This window comes from Pelophylax lessonae, assembly GCF_965119305.1.
Source record: "Pelophylax lessonae genome assembly, chromosome: 2".
NCBI lineage: Eukaryota > Metazoa > Chordata > Amphibia > Anura > Ranidae > Pelophylax > Pelophylax lessonae.
The window spans coordinates 358,310,545-358,332,818 of record NC_138769.1 but is presented as its reverse complement, the minus strand read 5'-3'; the positions used below and the strand labels follow the sequence as shown (position 1 = coordinate 358,332,818).

The 22,274-nt window shown below is 42.4% G+C and overlaps 1 protein-coding gene across 2 annotated transcripts in view; it reads right to left on the bottom strand.

Moving 5' to 3' along the window:
• MAN1C1 (mannosidase alpha class 1C member 1) overlaps positions 1-22,274 on the bottom strand; it is a 190,435-nt gene that overhangs the window by 42,909 nt on the left and 125,252 nt on the right. For both annotated transcript variants that reach the window (XR_014224989.1, XM_082248373.1), the window contains exon 7: positions 564-687. Coding sequence is in view for 1 of the 2 variants with exons in the window: in XM_082248373.1 (XP_082104499.1) it covers positions 564-687 (124 nt within the window). In the remaining variant the exon portion in view is untranslated. The remainder of the gene's footprint in view (positions 1-563; positions 688-22,274) is intronic.

Below are 22,274 nucleotides of genomic sequence, written 5' to 3'. Positions count from 1 at the left end.
AGGTTTACCTTCCAACAAGACAATGACCCTAAGCACACAGCTAAAATAACGAAGGAGTGGCTTCACAACAACTCCGTGACTGTTCTTGAATGGCCCAGCCACAGCCCTGACTTAAACCCAATTGAGCATCTCTGGAGAGACCTAAAAATGGCTGTCCACCAACGTTTACCATCCAACCCGACAGAACTGGAGAGGATCTGCAAGGAGGAATGGCAGAGGATCCCCAAATCCAGGTGTGAAAGACTTGTTGCATCTTTCCCAAAAAGACTCCTGGCTGTATTAGATCAAAAGGGGGCTTCTACTAAATACTGAGCAAAGGGTCTGAATACTTAGGACCATGTGATATTTCAGTTTTTCTTTTTAATAAATCTGCAACAATGTCAACAATTCTGTGTTTTTCTGTCAGTATGGGGTGCTATGTGTACATTCATGAGGAAGAAGAATGAACTTAAATGATTTTAGCAAATGGCTGCAAAATAACAAAGTGAAAAATTTAAGGGGGTCTGAATACTTTCCGTACCCACTGTAAATATGGCATAAGCATGACAGACAGGCCAAGTTACCTTCTCAATGAACACTGAATCTCCAGACAGCTCAGTGAGTTTCAAGAATTCCAAATGTAAGGTCCCAAATTCTGCTAAAATGCTGCTTCCTGCCGAGGCCCATCCCCAGCTCCAGTTTAATCCACTGAAAGATAGAGGGGCTTATTTAATAAAGCTGAGCTGAAGGAAAAAAAACTTATTACACAGATAAAATACAGATAAGGAAACTGTTTCACTTGGCAAGCTATTTGCATTTATGTCCATTTAGTCCTGAGAATTACTCAGTAGACGACACCACTGTCTTTGTTACAGTTAAGAAAAACAGCGGTATCATCTCTACATCCTCAGCTTGCTGATTGGACAGTGAAGGCGCATCTCTCTGCTTACTCTGTTTTCTTTTCTGCAAGCTTGCTTCTTGCCATTACACTTGCAGATAACCAAACTACCTTCCATCCAGTCCCTCCCTCACCCAGTTTGAGCACTGCAAATAAAAAAAGTATTATTAATTAATTATTAAAAAAAATAAACGTAAAGTCTACAATGTGTCACAACTACAAAAATCTAATATTAACTTTAATACATTAATTTAATTTCAAATCATTATTTAATATTTTTAAATCTTCAGATTTCATTAAAATAATACCTGTGCTGCAGATCTTTGCTCAGTCTCTTCCTGATATAAGGTGATAATGCCCTATCCCTGCCTCCAGTAGTGCTTCTGAAATGTCAGTCTGTTACATGGGTTTTCAAGAAGGCTACAAGTGGCCAATTAAACATGCATTACATGGGCATGGTCCACTATTTTCACCATCAGGAAACATACCCTGAGCAAAACCATTAATTCATCACTAGCTTGCATGCGTATAGACAGGAATTGGCTATAAAAAGACTGCAGGAGATCAGCAGCATTGAGATGCAACTAGTGATGAAAAAGGTAAAAACAAATATTTTATTTTTTAAAATGTCAGTCGTTGTGATACACAGTGCTTTACCCACTTTAGCCCAGGAAGATTTGGCTGCTCAATGACCAGGCCACTTTTTCAACTTGGCACTGCGCAAATTTAACTGAGAATTGCACGGTCATGCAATGCTGTACCCAAACTAAATTTACGTCCTTTTTTCCCCACAAACAGAGCTTTCTTTTGGTGGTAATTGATCACCTCTGCGCTTTTGATTTTTTGCGATATTAATAAAAAAATAGCAAAAATTTGGCGAAAAATTGACATTTTCTACTTTGACTGTTAAAAAATATCCAATATATTCAATTTTTGTCATATATTTAGGCCAAAATGTATTTAGCTACATGTCTTTGACAAAAAAATTATCAATGAGCGTATTTTTAACAAACTACATGTCATTCAGTTAGGGTTTACATCTACTTTAATCATTTATTAATAAATAGAGAGCTACATTGATTTATTTTTTATATCTGCCTGGAGTTAAGCTTTCATACTAGTCTGTGTATGTTTCACTTTTTCAGTTCCACCAGACCACCTGTTGTCTCAATTAAGGGGGAAAAAAAGTCTAAAGAAAAAATATTATTATACAGTATATATTAGTAACATATTTAAAAATAAATTGTATACAGTTTAATACATTTTCTTTATATAGATGTATAAATATTTTTTCACCAAACCAAGTACAATAAACATTGCAAATTAGACACCTGATTGGCTCTGATGAGTCATTAAATGTGGTAACCCATAAGTAATGCATTAATTAAAGTTTATTGTGAAACATTACAGTTGCCAGTTTTTTTAAACAGCCCTTTCCTTTGCCAGAATTTACAGAAACCACTGCCAAAATGAACTAGCTTATAAACAACTCAAAGGTATATAATTAGTGAAGAAAAACTCTTCTTCAGCTTTTTTTCAATTACTTATCCCCCCAATGGGCACTGCCATTTTGCCTCTCAAGTAGCATATAGGTGAAGTCAAACTTTCAATCATAGCATGCCCATCACACACCTATGGTCTGGTATTTTGTTCTGGAGGAAAATATTCTAGCTTTGGGACTCTAACTCTTTTGAGATCATGGTTACCAGGCATACTGTAATTTAAAAAATAGACCAATAGAGGTTATAAATTGGCCACAAACATCCAACATCCAGATAAAAGTATTTAAAGGAAAACGTTTTAATCAAAGTATAGCATCAAGTCAAATAAACTCCTGGGATATTGATCTGGTCAGTTAAGTAGCAGAGTGGGTTGTTAATCAGTTTCAGCTGCTTTGGTGTTAATGAAATTAACAACAGGTGCACTAGATGGGCAACAATGAGATGACCCCTAAAACAGGAATGGTTTTACAGGAGTAGACCAATGATATTTTTTCCCCTACTCATCTTTTCTGACTGTTTTTCACTAGTTTTGCATTTGGCTAGGGTCAGTGTCACTACTGGTAGCATGAGGCAATACCTGGATCCTATAGAGTTTGCACAGTCAGTCCAACTCCTCTAGGGTGGCACATCAATACGTGCCATAGCCAGAAGATTTGCTGTGTCTCCCAGCACAGTCTCAAGAGCATGGAGAAGATTCAAGGAGAAAGGCAGTTACTCTAGGAGAGCTGGACAGGGCTGTAGAAGGTCCTTAACCCATCAGTAGAACCAGTATATGCTCCTTTGTGCAAGGAGGAACAGGATGAGCACTGCCAAATGACCTCCAGCAAGCCACTGGTGTAAATGTCTCTGACCAATCAATCAGAAACAGACTTCATGAGAGTAGCCTGGGGGCCTGATGTCCTCTAGTTGGCCATGTGCTCACTGCCCAGCACCGTGGAGCTCGATAGGCATTTGACTCTGAACACCAGAATCGGCAGGTCCACCACTGGCACCCTGTGCTTTTCACAGATGAGAGCAGGTTTACCCTGATCACATGTAACAGACGTGAAAGGGTCTGGAGAAGCCGTGGAGAACATTATGCTGCCTGTTTGGTGATGGGTCAGTAATAGTTTGGGGAGCAAAAAGTGGTCTGGTGAGGCATATTCATGGAGGGACGCACAGACCTCTACAGGCTATACAATGCCACCCTGACTGCCATTAGGTATCAGGATCAAATCCTTGGACCCTTTGTTAGACCCTATACTGGTGCAGTAGGTCCTGGGTTCCTCCTGGTTTACGACAATGCCCGGCCTCATATGGCGAGAGTATGCAGCCAGTTCCTGGAGGATGAAGAAATTTATACCATTGAATGGCCCCCACGCTCGCCTGACCTGAATCCAATAGAACACCTCTGAGACATTATGTTTTGGACCATCCGACGCCACCTGGTTGCACCTCAGTCTATTCAGGAGCTCAGTGATGCCCTGGTCCAGATCTGGGAGGAAATACCCCAGAACTCTATCAGTCATCTCATTAGGAACATGCCACGATGTTGTAAGGCATGCATACAAACACGTGGGGTCCATACAAACTACTGAGCACCATTTTGAGTTGCCGCAATGACATTTTAGAAAAATGGACAAGCCTGCTGCATCATTTTTTCACTTTGATTTTTGGGGTGTCTTTGAATTCAGCCCTCTGTAGGTTGATACATTTCATTTTCATCAAACTATGTGGCATCCTTTTGTTCCTAACACATTACCCAGTCCATATCAGTATAGATATCCAGCAGGATATTTTTTCCCGTTGAGATCTGATGTATTTTCAAAGTGTTCCTTTAATTTTTTTGAGCAGTGTATATAGTATATAAATATATTATCCTTTCTTTGTTAAGGTTAGAATAAAAAACTAAATTTTAAAAATATATATATTTTTTAATGAAGTATCTAAGGAATATTGCCAGTGATGTATCATCCATGTCTGCAGGGTGTATGGTGCACACAGGCCCCCCAAGGCCAGAGGGGCCCACTGTGCCCTGTCACACTTTGCCCACACAGAGTAACAAAAATGCACTGAAATCACATTCTTGCTGGGTCCATGAAGTTAGAACAGGGCCAGCGGCTTTGGGGACTTCTTTTTTTACTGGACACACATGCTGCCGCATTTGCTGACGTCTGGCCAATAGATCCACCCGCTGCCGCCCACAGCCACTGAAGTGATCTGCAGCCTTGTGTGCTGCCCAACACACTCCAGGGCCAGGAAAAGGGGTGGGCAAGAGGGGTAGCTAGCGCCCGGGTGGCAATGTGCTAGCATGGAGGTGAGGGAGTCTCAGAGAGCTGCTACACTGTCGCCAATCACTAGCACCCGATACTTTTCTACATCTGTTCCCAGGTGTCCCTGAGCCTCCAGCACAGCGATCAGTCGGCTTCTTAACAGTAGTCTCAGAGTGCTGAGGGAAGTTTCCTGTAGGTTCCTCCTATGTATCTTCTGACAGAACAGGAGAAGGACCCTGGTAATAAAGGCTACCTCTGGGCACTTAGGTTACAGTGTCTGAAGTCTGTGCTGGGGGCAAGAATAAGAGGAGTTGTGCTAGAAGAGGAGGGAGAGGGGAGGTTTATGCTCAGAGGGATTAAGAGGATTTTTAGCTGAGGAGAATTTTTAGATGAGTATTTTTATTGGGGGGGGGGTAGGATTTGTGTCTGTAGGGGGATTTGTGCTGGGAGGGGGATTGGGGGGGGGAGAGAATTTGTGTAAGAAAGAGGAGTTTGGGGGATTTATACTGGAAGGGGGATATGTGGGGAGGATTTGTGCTGGGAGGGGGGAGATGGAGGCACAGGTTTATCCTGAGGGGGGGGGGGTGTTTATGCTGGAAGGGGGTATATTTGACAGTGATGATTTGTGCTGAAAGGGGGGGTTTGGGGGGATACTTTTTCACTGCATAGGGGGGCCCACTTTTGATCTTAGACATGGGCCCACCGATTTGATGATATGTCCCTGAATATTGCATATTAATATTTTGAATTCTCATTTCCAGCTAGTAAAGAAAGCTCCATTTCACATCATGTATACTTGTCTATATTTATTTGCTAAGTTAAAAAAAACAGTCCTCATGGTTACAGAGCTCAACAGCGCAAGCTAAATTTTACATATAGAATTGAATAAACCAGAGGAATACCTGATCCCCTTTCTTTCCTGTTCGGCTAATTAAAATCTCAAATTTTTAAATACTTTGTATAAAGGTTTGCATATAAACAGGTTTACAACTGATCATTGGGATAATATAATTCATGTACAGAGAGTTTTGTCACAATTGTTAAATTTCAATTGAAATTTTACCATTGACAGTTGTAATCAAATTAGGAATATGGCTGTATTTAGGACACACATGTAAAATCTGACCTGTACAGAGTACAGACCATGACATTTTTGGACACAAGGCTTAATTTGGGATTACCTGGAGTAACAGACTGGATAATAACTGTAAAAATTGAGTTAAAACCTTTTAAAAGATATAAACTTAAAAAAAAATGTTAAGATATAATTGTCCCCAATCATTTTAATTTTCTTTGGGTATAAATCAGTATCTATTGTATTGTAGGTAACTAAGTCTTAGATGTGATTTCTGCATTAGATTTCTATTTTTACCTGGTGATCCAGCCAGTAAGTCTGCTGTATTTCAAAAGAACAAGCTCTCTTCCAGATATATCAGTTTACAAGGATGAAACAAACAATGTAACACTGGCAGGGATGTTTACAATAATAAGCTTTTATTTATTCAAGTAAAACCTTTGTGCCAAAAGGAAAAAAAAAACATTTGCTGTAACTGATAACAATGTGTGAGCTTCCGATTGTTGGTACATTTAAATCTGCTAGTACATTTCAAAACTACCAGCCCCCCCGCGCGCGACTTACAATGCCACTGTGCTCTCTGTGCTCATTCATCCAGTGGGTAGGCACTCTAATAAAGGAGGTTTGATCCTGGCCAGATCACCAGGGGAAAACAGAGTAGTAAAAGAAAACGAATGCAGCCACCACATCTAAGGTTTGGTAAGCTGAAATATTTTATATTTTTGGTTTTGCATATGGTAACGATTTAAGATGTTAGCTGATGTGATCTCTTATAGCGTGAATGTGGTTGTATTACTAAACGAATAGAGCATATTCATTTTCAAAGTGTATTTTCACTTATCTTAGAGAGGTAGGTGACCAAAATTGAAACTATGTGAATTTTTCTTTGCAAAATTATTTTTCACTTAGCTTAGTGAATGAAGTAGGGTTATGCTGACTTAAATCTTCCAATCATGTGTGGGCAAAAATCCCATTTCTTTTGTTTATTGCAGATATGACACACATACAGAATAAGTAGATAGCTATAAATATATCAAAATGTGCCAGCAAGTGCCTTGCAGCAATAAGCAATCAGAGTACACAAGAACAGTACATACAAGCAAATAAGCCTCTGCCTCGTATACCTCCCCAAGGATACAATTACTAAAAAAGCAATAACACAGTGCATAGGGTTGGTTAATCATTTCCCTGAGCAACACTTGATCCCTGATGGGGATCTAAATTATTGAAGGTGAGAGCAGATGTACTCCAACCCTCCCAAATGTTCTGATGCTTATATGGCCAGTTTCTATTTTTGTATATTCTCTTTTCATATGAAATTATTGGATTGACCGATACAATCTACTGGGCCAGTATTGGTAAGCTCCCTGCATCCACCCAATAGCCATTATCCTCCATGCCATGAAAAAAAGTATCTTTCAAGAAAATCCCAATGTATTGAGGTCACACCATCTTATCCACGATTCAAGAGACATATTTCTGGAGTGCAGGGTACTGCTAGAGACAATAGAGAGGTGCATCTCTATTACCTGGTTCTAGTCCGAGGATAGCACTGAATGTAACTAGATTAGGTGGCTGTGGGGCTGTGTACATATTATACAATTTGTTGAAGGTAAATGACCCATCATGATTAGGGTTAAATAGGTCTGATGAATGATATATAGTGGAGAAAGCTGTTGATACCAACAGATGGGAGGAACAAACGTCCTCCCAAATTTTATCCGATATCAAGGGTATACAAGACAAACATTTCAACCTCACTGCCAGAGGTGCCTTACTCAACCTACTGTGCAGTATTTAAGAATACAGCATGGATATCAGTCCTGTAGGGTCTTGAGATGTAATGATTCCAACCAGGGGATAATTAGAGATATCAACATTTTGATTCCTAAACTGGGAGTTTAATGCATGTATTAATGGTTGATATCAATAGTAGGGAGGTTATAGTTTGCTTGAAGTTGTTTAAAGTAGTATAGGGTTCTATTATGGCAGACATCCTGGAGACACACCCCTTGAATGTAAATGAGTCTGGCCCTATCTAAATTGTGGGAGGATAAAGGTATTCCACAAAGCCAGTGCTACTAGGAGATCAGAATAAGACAACTTCTTAGCCTCCTTCCATACTGAGCTAGCAGATTTTAACATGGGTATAGGAACTGGGGTAGGTGTTATTGGGGGTCTCCAAATATATGAGGAGTTGATCTGCTTTCAATATTGTCACCAAGCATGTCTCTGCTTGTAAGCAGGGCCAAATGAATGTGAACACAATGTCTAGGTTCCCTGGTACCATTAACTAGCACAGGCTTCAAGTCCGCTAATCTGAATCCAGACTTCCAGATGGAGTTAATGTACCACATATCCTCATAAGGCAAAGTATAAGCATCATGTTTTCCGCACTCCTCTGGAAGATCCAGAGGCCTACTTTACTTACACTTTTCCAGGTACAGACCACGACACAAAAAAGCGAGTCCAGTCCAGTGGTTTCTTTCTTATTTCTCTTTTACTGAGCAACAAGTGAATTTCAGACATCTTAAGTACAACCACTGTCCAACAGGGAACACAGCTAGCCCACATGTTTCCAGTCATAATACAAGTAATGTTTTCCTCTTGCCCTGTTATGGGGTGCCTCGCAGCTACTGTTTCCTTTGCTGAGCCCAAAGGGAGCAAGGTGGGTGTGCAGGGCAATCAAAGTCATCTTAGCAGCCTACATCTGGAACAAGAAAGGCTCCAAGCTTCCCACAGGGGCCAACTCTCCTCTGCTTATTACTGTACCTGAACTCCACCCACAATTACTACACATCCCTTGCTAGGGAAAAGGGAACCTTCTCAAGGCCACGTAAGGAATTACATAGAAGCCAATTAACCTCTTCCTAGATGCTGATTGTGGGATTGTAAGTTACCATCAGTTATTTAAATGCTTTAACGGACGCTAGATAATAGAGGTAGGGCCATGGCAGCTTTATCTTTGGGTCTCTGCAGGGTATCAAGTTTCAGATTGCACCTGGTGTTAAAAAAGATGAAGGTTGAGAAGTGTGAGTTTGGGGCTCTGTGAAGAAGGATTGAGGTATAGGCAAAGGTATGCTTGATACAATGTATAAACACTTTGGCAGTAGGATTATTTTGATTAGGTTAATCCTGCTGGCAATGAGAAGGGTAGCTGTACCCAAACCAGCAATGTATGTTTGACATGTAAGATGGGATCTATATTAGTGGCATTGGCTTGGGTGATATCCAGTTTCTTTAATTCTCCTTGCACATGGTTGGGTATCCAATGCAAAGTGATTTTCTTTCTTTGTTTTACCTCATGGACTAAGATAAGTGAAGATTCACATTGAAAGTGAAAATGCTTTACTCCTTTCTTAGATCAGGATCAATAAGTCTGTGTTACTTATAGACATTCAGCATTGTGCTATGCATACTATTGTGGAGCGGCATGCTTTTCATTGGCTGCTTTTATACTGATTGCAGCTATACCTTTAATACCTTGTTATTTTATTGGAAGTTTTGTTTCCACATTCTTGTTTGCACTGCACATTAGATGCAATTTCCTGCAGAGTTGTAGCATTGACTACCTGCATCCCCACCTTGGCTTTTTGAAATTCTTATGTCCTGTGATGAAGAAATTATATTAATTGATCTTTCTTGGGAGACTTATAGGGTTGCCATCTCTGGTCGGTCTTCTTTTGAAAATGCTAGTTTCCCGACTGTTTTGCAGACTCCTTAGCTTTATTTTTTTCTGAGTCTCTGACCCTGACAAGGTGCTTGTTCTTGGATGGTGGCTTAAAGTACTGAACTCAGAGGGTCATCCTTACATTCAGTTACATAGCATTTTCAGAAACAGGTCAACAATGTTAGCCTCAATTTTTTGCATGATAGATTTCCCTTTAAACCTTTCACTGGTTTTGCAGTCATTTGAGATATTATAAGTATATCTAAAGCCCAAACTTTTTTTAGGTGAGGTTTGATTGTTTTTTTTATTACTGTTTGTGTCCCTATTAGTGAATTTACCTTTCCCATTTGTCCTAGTGACCAATAGTGGTGGTCTAGAACACTACTTGGGTCACTAGAACAGGACTAGAGAGGAAATCTTCCAATGGGGACATTTGTTCCAGTAATGACTGTCCAGGAGTGGATTTCCTTCACATTGGAGAGATTTTCTCCTCACTCTTGTTGTGCGTGCAGTCAGGAAGAGAAATTACGTCTTTTCCATACAACATACAGTGCCTTGCGAAAGTATTCGGCCCCCTTGAACTTTGCAACCTTTTGCCACATTTCAGGCTTCAAACATAAAGATATAAAACTGTAATTTTTTGTGAAGAATCAACAACAAGTGGGACGCAATCATGAAGTGGAATGAAATTTATTGGATATTTCAAACTTTGTTAACAAATAAAAAACTGAAAAATTGGGCGTGCAAAATTATTCAGCCCCTTTACTTTCAGTGCAGCAAACTCTCTCCAGAAGTTCAGTGAGGATCTCTGAATGATCCAATGTTGACCTAAATGACTAATGATGATAAACAGAATCCACCTGTGTGCAATCAAGTCTCCGTATAAATGCACCTGCACTGTGATAGTCTCAAAGGTCCGTTTAAAGCGCAGAGAGCATCATGAAGAACAAGGAACACACCAGGCAGGTCCGAGATACTGTTGTAAAGCCGGATTTGGATACAAAAAGATTTCCCAAGCTTTAAACATCCCAAGGAGCACTGTGCAAGCGATAATATTGAAATGGAAGGAGTATCAGACCACTGCAAATCTATGAAGACCTGGCTGTCCCTCTAAACTTTCAGCTCATACAAGGAGAAGACTGATCAGAGATGCAGCCAAGAGGCCCATGATCACTCTGGATGAACTGCAGAGATCTACAGCTGAGGTGGGAGACTCTGTCCATAGGACAACAATCAGTCGTATACTGCACAAATCTGGCCTTTATGGAAGAGTGGCAAGAAAAAAGCCATTTCTTAAAGATATCCATAAAAAGTGTAGTTTAAAGTTTGCCACAAGCCACCTGGGACTCTGGGAGACACACCAAACATGTGGAAGAAGGTGCTCTGGTCAGATGAAACCAAAATCGAACTTTTTGGCAACAATGCAAAACGTTATGTTTAGCGTAAAAGCAACACAGCTCATCACCCTGAACACACCATCCCCATTGTCAAACATAGTGGTGGCAGCATCATGGTTTGGGCCTGCTTTTCTTCAGCAGGGACAGGGAAGATGGTTAAAATTGATGGGAAGATGAATGGAGCCAAATACATGACCATTCTGGAAGAAAACCTGATGGAGTCTGCAAAAGACCTGAGACTGGGGTGGAGATTTGTCTTCCAACAAGACAATGATCCAAAACATAAAGCAAAATCTACAATGGAATGGTTCACAAATAAACATATCCAGGTGTTAGAATGGTCAAGTCAAAGTCCAGACCTGAATCCAATCGAGAATCTGTGGAAAGAACTGAAAACTGCTGTTCACAAACGCTCTCCATCCAACCTCACTGAGCTCGAGCTGTTTTGCAAGGAGGAATGGGCAAAAATTTCAGTCTCTCGATGTGCAAAACTGATAGAGACATACCCCAAGCGACTTACAGCTGTAATCGCAGCAAAAGGTGGCGCTACAAAGTATTAACTTAAGGGGGCTGAATAATTTTGTGCGCCCAATTTTTCAGTTTTTTATTTGTTAAAAATGTTTGAAATATCCAATAAATTTCGTTCCACTTCATGATTGTTTCCCACTTGTTGTTGATTCTTCACAAAAAATTACAGTTTTATATCTTTATGTTTGAAGCCTGAAATGTGGCAAAAGGTCGCAAAGTTCAAGAGGGCCGAATACTTTGGCAAGGCACTGTAAATGGCAAAAGGAAACTGCCAGGGTTTTTAACCTTCTCTACTCCATCCAAAATGAAAATAAAAGTTTTAGCTTATATTTACTTTAACACCATAAAACATTGGCAGCTGGGCTACTCTGTAACATGAGCTTCACTGATCTCTACAATACCTAAACCCAGTACAACAAGGAATGGATCACACATACCCTATTCCCCAATCGGGGGTCATCTTTGGTCAGCTTTAAAAAGAATTAAATTAAACACTTACTTTGAGAAAGCTTAACTAAAATGAATTATGCAAATGCCACCTCTGTGTGACTGATAGTGAAGTTGTAAGTCATTGTTTTATATGCTGCACACAGTAAGTGGCATCCTCTTCTGAAGGGTTGTAACAAAGGTTAAATTCTTTGGTATATTTATTCATTTATTGTCCGGTTCATATGTTTACCCTTTCAGATTTGTGGATATTGTGCAATAATAGAAACAAAGCACAAATAGTATAGTAATAAAACTAATGTACTTAGCTTTGGTAAAGATATAGTACAGATGATAAACTGGATAAATACAGATTCAATGCAATCCAGGCAGCCCCTGAACTTCTGCAAACATCAGAAAGTCCTAGAGTCGACAATCTTCACAAGGTTCCAGGCACATTCACTAATCTGTCCTAGATGAGGCTCTGAGGTAAACTTCTTTGTTCTCTTGTATATACTGTATGTGAAATTAGCGAAGGGGCCCCCAAATTAAACTAGTTTTAACCAGTTAGGTTTGACTATAATGGTTTTGAGGTAAGGAATGTAACCATGTGTGATAAGGTCAGAAAGATCACAGTATGCAGAAAAGAAGTAGCATATACAGCAGTAACCAGTTTACAGATAGATATATATATATAGACAGAAGTGATTACCCTTTAAACTACCATAAATAATAACATAACAACTAATAATAAGTTCTTTGTAAATTAATATTTATTATAGACCCATACTACACGGGTGCTCAAGTGACATCCCCTCTGTACAGTATACATAAGCATCACTCACTCCTGCGCCTCCACCACTCAAGAGAAGTCTTGTATTTTTTCCAACTAATACAAGACATTCTCTAAAACTAATTTTAGCACCAGGGGGGGTGGTAACTCGAGCACCTTTTGGAAGAGAACGCTGCTTACTGTATGTAGCCTAGGCTACAACAGTGAATAGCAGGTTCATCATCAGCCACATGAAGGTGGCATCTGGTTAATTACTTTGAGCCAAGCTGGCCCAAAGAGATTGCAAAGGTAAAAATTAAAAAGATAAAAGACAAACATCTCAATACCTACCTGTTCTGTGCTATAAAATTGCAGTGGCCATGAACCTGTCAGAGTGCCAGTAAACCAGACCACACAAGAACACAGGTAAAATAAAGCACTTTATTGGAGAAAACAACTATAAACGCACAGCAAGAGTGAGGAAGTGAGAGCAGGAACAAGCCAGGGTCAAGTCCAGAAGTGGGTAGTCATCCAAGCTGGGGTCGAATCCAGAAGCAGGTAGTCTACTGATGCTGGGTCGTCTGCCAATGGGAGAGTTATCTGCCGATACGGGGTCGAGAGCCAGGAGAGTTGTCAGCCAAGCCAGGTCATACACTGAGAACAGAAGATTGTTAGCAGAGATGCACCTTGGAGCACCAACACAAGGGCAAGGACTGCAACCCATCAGGTGATAGCTATAGTCAGGTGCGCAGCATCATCACTGTGCGACACCCAGGCAGCAGGCAAGTGATGATGCAATCAGAGTTTATAAGAGGCAGCAGTCTTCACGTGTCCAAGATGGCTGCCAACAGGAGGGCAAAGTAAGATCTTGACAGCACACTCCCTTCAACTGCCCCTCCTCCGCCGAGCAAAAAATGGTTTCTGATGAAAACGATCATGGAAAGCGTAAAGAAGAGCAGAAGCATGAAAATCAGCGGAGGGAACCCATAAGCGCTCCTCAGGACCATAACCCTTCCAGTGCACCAGGTATTGAACCTGACCTTAGAACAGATGAGAATCCAAGATGCTGCTCACCTCATACTCCTCATGATTGCCCACAGGAATACGAAGAGGGCGAGGAAGTGAAGAAGTATTGCAAACCAGTGGCTTCAAAAGTGACACATGAAAGACATTAGAGATACGCATGCCAGGGGGAAGACCAAGGGCATAGGCCACCGGTTTCACCTTACGGAGGATGCGAAAAGACCCAACAAAACGGGGTGCCAGTTTTGGCGTGAGCACCCTGAAGTTGAGATTACGGGTCAACAACCACACCCTCTCCCCAACCTGGTACGACGTCTCCGATCTGCCTGGAGCTTCTGACGCTGTGCAGAGACCCGTAAAGACTCTTGAATCTGCACCCAAGAGGAACAGAGGGCATGAAGATGATCCTGCACAGCCAGGATGTCCTGTGGCGAGAACTACTCGGGCAACACAGCGGGTTAGAACCCATAATTGGCCATGAATGGAGACATTCCAGAAGATGAGTTGAAGGCAGAGATCCTGGCAAACTCCACCCAGGGTAGCAGATCAACCTAATTGTCCTGATGGTCAGAGATACAGCGGAGAAATTGCTCTAGAGCTTGATTGGAATGCTCAGCGGCATCATTGGACTGCGGATAGTAGGCCGAGGAAAAGGAGAGTCGAATACCCAACTGGGAGCAAAAGGCGCGCCAGAACCTGGAGATAAACTGGCTCCCATGGTCCAAGACAATCTCCTTAGGCAACTTGTGTAAACTGAAGACCTCCCTGGCAAACACCAAGGCAAGCTCCTGAGTGATAGGCAGCCACTTAAACAGGACACAGTGGCACATCTTTGAGAACTGGTCAACAACTATGAGGATAACCGTGTAACCTCAAGACGCCGGAAATTCCACAATAAAATCTATGGCCAGGTGAGATCAGGGATGCTCCCCATTGGGAACGGGATGCAGTAGACCCAAAGGAAGGTGCCGAGGAGATTTGTTCTGGGCACAGACTGAACAAGCAGCCACATACGCAGCAAAATCAGTGCGGAGAGATGGCCACCAGAACTGTAGGGAAATGGCCCAGGACATCTGGTTCTTACCAGGATGACCAGCAGTCTTGGAATTATGGTAAGTGTGCAACAGTCTGATACGTAACCCCTCAGATATAAAACTTTGCCAGCAGGTCTCTCTGTGGGAGCATCAGGTTGGGCAGCCAAGATTTGTTCCCCAAAAGGAGAGGTTAAGTTGGTGCGGATGGCAGCAAGGATATGATCTTAAGGTATGACCGGTGTCCTCCTTGGAAAACTCAAAATGCAGGTGAGTCAAGGCATCGGCCTTAACATTCTTGGAGCCGGGCAAATAGAAGACCACATAGTTAAAACGAGACAAGAATAAGGCCCATCTGGCCTGACGGGGTGTGAGCCTTTTGGCCTCCAAAAGATACGTGGGGGGGGGGGGGGATATGTGATTCTTATGATCGGTGAGAATGAGAACTGGAACCACAGATCTTTGAGCAAGTGTCTCCACTCTTTGAGAGACAGGATAATGGCCAAGAGCTCTCTGTCTCCAATCTCGTAATTGCATTGCATTCAGCTGGAGACAGCTTCTTGGAGTAGAACCCACAAGGAAGTAAGGGTCCATTAGGTGTCCGATGGGCACCTACTCCCGTCTCAGATGCATCCACCTCTAAGAAAAAGGGAAAACCAGGATTGGGATGAGACAGAATGGGAGCCGAAGCAAAAGCAGATTTGAGGGCCTCAAAAGCTTGGATGGCAGCAGGCGTCCAATTGTGGGAATCACTGCCCTTCTTGGTCAGATCTGAGATAGGTTTGGTCAAAGAGGAAAAGTTCCTGATAAATTTCCGATAGTAGTTGGCAACCCCAAGGAAACGCTGAATGGAACGTAGACCACTGGGGCGAGGCCATTGTAGAACAGCCGAAACCTTCTGAGGGTCCATGGAGAATCCTTCTGCAGAAATTATGTAGCCCAAGAAAGCAACCTGAGACAGGTGGAATTCAACATTTCTCAAGCTTACAGAAAAGCCCATTTTCATGTAACCGGTTGTTGCAGCACCTGTCTGACATCCAGGTAGTGTGATTCAATGGAGTCCGAGTAAATCAAGATATTGTCCAAATAGACTACCACGCATTGCTCCAACATATCACGAAAGACATCACTGATGAACTCCTAGAAGACAGCGGGCGCAATGCACAGGCCAAAGGGCATCACCAAAGATTCAAAATGACTGGTTTTGGTATTAAAAGTGGTCTTCCACTTGTCGCCCTCCTTGATCCTTACAATGTTATACGCGCCCCTTAGGTCAAGCTTGGTAAAGACCGTTGCTCCCTTGAGGTGGTCAAACAATTCAGTAATCAACAGACTCGGTTATGCATTCTTGACTGTGAGGCGATTAAGGCCCCTATAATCAATGCAAGGTCTCAACCCACCCCCCTTTTTCTTTATGAAGAAAAACCTGGCACCCGCTGGAGAAGTGAACATGCGAATGTGCCCCCGGGCAAGCACATCCGCAACGTACTCCTCCATGACCTTATTCTCCGAAACCAAGAGAGGATAAACCCTGTCATAAGGGGGACTGGCACCAGGTTGCAAATCTATGTCACAATTGTACGGACGATGAGGAGGAAGAGTACCAGAGCGAACCTTGTCAAATGCATCTTGATTCTCACGGTATTCAGTAGGCAACACTGAATCTGAGGAGGTACAAAGTACCTTAACAGGCCAATGGATACAAACAGCACGACACTGTGGAGACCAAGAGAGGACCTCGACCAACTGCCAATCAAAGGTTGGATTGTGTTTCTGGAGCCAATGATACCCCAAAACAACGGAGTAGTGTGGGGACAAAATAACCTGGAAACAGGTCGACTCCCTGTGAACAGCCCCTATTGCCATATCAACCGAAACAGTCTCATGGGTAACCTGTCAATCAATCGCCTCGATAACTAGTGGAGAAACACGAGGCTGCAAATGTAAGAAATTCGCAGTAGCAATAAAATGACCGCCAGCACCCGAGTGTACCAACGCCTGAGTAACCACCAAACCCACTGCCAAGGAGAGGACAACTGTGATTAGCTGTTTATCTTTATGGGAAAATGGGGACAACGAAATTTAACCTAAGATCTGCCCCTGACAGGACCTTGAGAAATGTAAAGTCGAAATCAAGGCGGCTAAAATAGATCACGAGAGACACATAGTGGAAGACAGTAAAAAAAACCCCAAGAAATTCTTTAAGTATATAAATAGTAAGAAAGCGAGGCCAGAACACATGGGCCCCATAAAAGACGATGGAGGGAATCTGGCAGAGAGAAGGCGAAAGTGCTAAATAATTTCTTCTCTTCAGTCTTCATAAAAGAATTGGGGGGCTACACTAACCCAGCTTGTAATGCTAAATTAAATAATACACCTCAGGAAGTACCCCCATGGTTAACAGAAGATAGACTTAGAACTAAACTAGAGAAACTTAACATAAATAAATCACCGGGACCGTATGGCTTGCACCCGAGGGTTCTTAAAGAACTCAGCCAGGTGATAGCCAGGCCGTTATTCTTGATCTTTACGGATAGTCTACAGATGGGTATGGTTCCAGCTGATTGGAAAAAAGCCAATGTGGTACCAATATTTAAAGAAGGGCTGAGCTATATCCCAGGTAACTATAGACCGGGCAGCCTAACATCATTAGTCTACAAGATTTTGGAGGGCATGTTAAGGGACTATATACAAGACTTTAGTAATGAAAACTGTATTATTAGTAGTAATCAGCATGGATTTATGAAAAATCGTTCTTGCCAGACCAATCTATTAACCTTCTACGATGAAGTGAGTTGCCATCTAGATAAAGGAAGGCCTGTAGATGTGGTATATCTGGACTTTGCAAAGGAATTTGACACAGTTCCCCACAAACGCTTACTGTACAAACGAAGGTACATAGATATGGACCTTAGGGCGAGGACCTGGATAGAGAACTGGCTCCAGGGGCGAGTCCAGAGGGTGGTGATAAATGGGAGTACTCGGATTGGGCATGTGTAGAAAGTGGGGTCCCCCAAGGATCTGTCCTGGAACCAATCCTGTTTAATTTATTCATAAATGATATAGAGGAGGGGTTATCTAGCAAAATCTCGGTATTTGCGGATGATACTAAACTAAAGTGGGGTACACACTAGTAGAAAATCTGCCGAAAATTCCCGTCCGAGGTAAAATCATATGATTTTCGGCTACTGTGTACACAACTTTCAGCAGCCGATGCCGACATTTTCAACGAAAAAAAAACGGAGGGACAAACATCAAAATTTTTATCATCCGTCCCCAGACGACCAATTTTCGTTTAATGTGTATGCAGTACGTCCACGAAAAATTGGATACGAAAGACCACGCATGATCTGAAGTTGCTGACGACCCGGAAGTCTAGGAACAAATGTCCCAAAAAAAAAAAACGGACGAGAAATTTTGTGAACATTATGCACTGTCAACTAAAAACGGTTATGACCACTGAGCATGAGAGAGAAAAATCGGAGGATATTTCGTCCGATTTTCGTCAAGTGTGTACGAGCCTTAAGCAGGGCAATAACTTCTATACAGGACGTGGTAACCTTACAAGCAGACCTGAACAAAATAATGGGGTGGGCAACTACATGGCAGATGAGGTTTAATGTTGAAAAATGTAAGGTAATGCACTTGGGCGTCAGAAACACGAAAGCAAGCTACTCGCTAGATGGGAAACCTCTGGGTGAATCTAAGATGGAAAAAGACCTGGGGGTCCTAGTGGACAACAGGCTTGGCAGTGGCATGCAATGCCAGGCTGCTGCAAGCAAAGCCAACAGAATACTGGTATGTATAAAAAAGGGAATTCACTGAAGAAATAAAGAGATTATTCTCCCACTTTACAAGACTCTGGTCTGGCCACATCTGGAGTATGTCGTCCAGTTCTGGGCACCGGTCCTCAGGAAGGATGTGCTGGAACTGGAGAGAGTCCAGAGAAGAGTAACAAAAAAAATTAGGGGAATGGAAGATCTCAGCTATGAGGAATACTGCAAGCATTGAACTTATTCTCTCTGGAGAACAGACGCTTGAGAGGGGATATGATATCAATGTACAAATACTGTACTGGTGACCATAGCATAAGGAACAAACTTTTCAGAGAAAAGGAATACAATAAGACACAGGGCCACTCACTAAAACTAGAGGAAAAACGGTTTAACCTTTAACTACGTAAGGGGTTCTTTACTGTCAGAGCAGTAAAGATGTGGAATTCTCTTCCACAAGCAGTGGTATCATCAGGGAGCATCGATAGTTTCAAAAAACTATTAGATGGGCACTTTAACCTCCCTGGCGGTATGATTCTTTTGGATTTTAGGTGCTGAAAGCGGTGCCATTATTTTGCATGTAATTCTTGTGAATGAGCAGCCCAAACCAACTGTATACATTTATTATATATATATTATATATATATATATATATATATATATATATATATATATATATATATATATATATATATGTATGTATATGTATGTCTACATATATTATATATATATATATATATATATGTATACATATATTATATATATATATATATATATATACACACATATATATATATATGTATATATACTGTATATACGTATATATATATGTAGCACCACCCCCGCAGGAGCTGCTGATTAGATTATTGGGTCTACGTCCTGCCTAACAACCCACAGAATTGGCTCGAACCCTCCCTAGGCACAACTGACCCAGAATAGGACTGGAATACCAAATGGCTACACAGATTGGAATATAACACTTCAATAAATAATAATGACCTGTTACCTCTCTCCAGCTGCAGTCCTTCTGGGTAATACAAGGTGACCACACACAAGCTTGCTTTTAAACAGGAAAGTTATTTACTATAAATCAAATAAACAGTTTCGATACAGTAAAATATGACTTTGTAAAAGGATATACTGATTAATTAATCAAAGATAAGATAAATACTGTGATATCACTCCTCAAGGGCACATTAATTGTTTCAGGAAATGTCTCAGAGCCTATAGGACCACCATCTTAATCACTATTATACTTTTGGAAATAAGGCTCAGCATTCAGTTAGACACAGTACCAGAATGTCAGACCTATCTGAGTCCGCTGTTTCTTCTCTATATCTTCGCTAGCAACGTTGGTGCACTCGCGATTTGTAATCCACATTGAGGATGGGTGATCAATAGAGAGAATGGCAGCAAACAGTTAGTAATCACCGCGGGGTGTCTGTGCAGGATTGGCGGTAAAACTTCTGTGAGAGATGTACTGGGCCACCTGGTATATTGCCTTCTACTACTCTAAGGCTAATCCTGACTAAAGTTACTTCTTTGATAGATAGAGTCAGTTTTTTTGGGCAGGTGCCCTCTCACCAACAGGACTGTCTCCCAGGAAGCCTCCGCTGCGGTCTCAGTCTCCGGCCTCTGTCACCAGCCGCGCTAGGTATTTGGGGTGGATGAGTCTGGTCTCTGTAGAACATCGATGGGACCTCCAGGAGGGATCCTCTACTGGAGATGAAACACTGCAACTTAGTCACTTAAGGCCCAGGAGTTTCGGCCTAGCATGCAGCATCAGCCCACAGTGCTGGCATCCTGCTTGTCTCACTGTGTCTTTCCCAAGAGAGTGAGCCTGGCTCCTCCCTTCCTTTATAAAGCTTCCCCCAGAAGGCTGTGCGGTGCAGCAGTGCACCCTGGTACTCTCAAAGCTCTATGGGCGATGAAGACTGCTCAACTTCCTGAAAGGAAAATAACATCAAAAGAAATTCCATAGCCGCTGCAATGTGTCCTTTTGGCCACTAGATGGAGCCGGGTTCCTCTCAAATGTCAAGCAGCAGTCTTTTAGAACTTGTATAATGGAAGACCCCGCTACACACTCCCCCCACTTGAGAAACTTTGGTCCCCAAAGAGGACAACAGCATGTACTCCAGTGCATATGTTGGCAGTACACAAAAAAAAACATTAACATATGCATAACAGGGAATCATCTTCCTTTTCATAAGCAGAGTTCAAACTTAACAACTGCATATTACAACACAGGTTCGACATAGGAACCTCCCACCAATTGTCGGGGGAGGGAAGGTAATTCTGTTCACAGACCCCTGACACTTGAGTGGCTTGTACAGATGTGCCTGGGGGTGAGCTAGGGTTGTCCTCCACCAAATCTGCGGTGGAAGAACTAGGCTGATCAAGAGTTCGTTTGGAAGTAAAGATAGCCTCTTCCGAGCATTCACCCAATTGGTCATAGGTCAGTCTTTTGGGTGGGTGAATGACTCTTCTTTCCCTCTGTTCTTTGGGATGCACGATCTCAGAGGTACTAGGACCAGCCACTTCTGGGGATTCTTCAATGTCCTCCTCCTCATGTTCCAACACACAGGAATCTGATGCTTCAAGAGCGGTCAGTTCTTCTTCAGAGAAAGGTGCAACCTCCTCCTCAGGATCTTCATCATCAACTACTTCTTCTGGAAGCATGTGGAAAGGTATGAATTCGGGGGCTTCCGCCCGAAGGGTTCCTCTGTCAGCCAATTCGGATGAAGACAGGGAGGCAGGTGTGGGTTCTGGTAACTGAGATGACCACATCCAGTCAGGTACCTCCTCTTCATCTTCCAGATCTTCAGATGGAGAATTTCCCTCCCTCACATCTGGGAGTGTCGACTGAGATCTGGTGACTGGTCTGGACAGGCGAGAGGTCGAAGGGGTCTCTGGCGAATCTACGACAGGAGGCATGCGAACTGCTTCAGAGAGAGGCAGTAAATGGTTCCTATGCCAAGTCTTCAATGGACCCACACTTCCTTCAGGCCGAATTTGATACACAGGGAGGTTTGGTAGTTGCTTGCAGATAACATAAGGTTGGGACTTCCAGCGGTCTGCCAACTTGTGTTTTCCCGGGACACCCAAGTTCCTCAACAATACCCTGTCCCCTGGTTGCAAGTCTTGGATCCGAACTTTTAAGTCGAAATTCCTTTTATTCCTCAGTCCACGTTGATCAGATGTGGCCTGAGCTTTATCATAGGCCGATTTCAGACTATTCCGCAGTCGGTCCACATATCCCTTGTGCGATGCTGAAGAGGTGTGATCGGGCGAGATGCCAAAGGCCAAATCCACTGGCAATCGAGCCTCTCGTCCAAACATTAGACGATAAGGGGAATATCCAGTAGCATCACTGACAGTACTGTTGTAGGCATGCACAATGGCAGCTACATGTTTGCCCCAATGCTGTTTCTTCTCTGAGCTTAAAGTCCCCAACATGTCCAAAAGAGTCCTGTTAAATCGTTCGGGCTGGGCATCCCCTTGTGGATGGTAGGGAGTAGTTCTAGTCTTTTGGATGCCTAACAGATCTAACAGTCTCTTGATCAGTCTGCTTTCAAAGTCTCTTCCCTGATCTGAATGGAGGCGTTGTGGTAACCCATAGTGTACAAAGAACTTTTCTACAAGAACTTTGGCTACTGTAGAGGCCTTCTGATCCCTTGTTGGGAATGCTTGGGCGTATCTGGTAAAATGGTCTGTTACCACAAGGACATTCCCTTGGCCACTCAGATCAGGCTCTAGGCAAAGGAAATCAATGCACACCAGTTCCATGGGTCCCTGGCTTTGCAGATGGCCCATTGGGGCTGCTTGACGTGGCAGAGTCTTCCTTTGTATACATCGGACACAAGAATGACAGTATCCTTCAACTTCGGCCCTCATACAGGGCCAGTAGAACCTGTCTCTGACAAGCTGAAAAGTTCTTTCAGGTCCCAG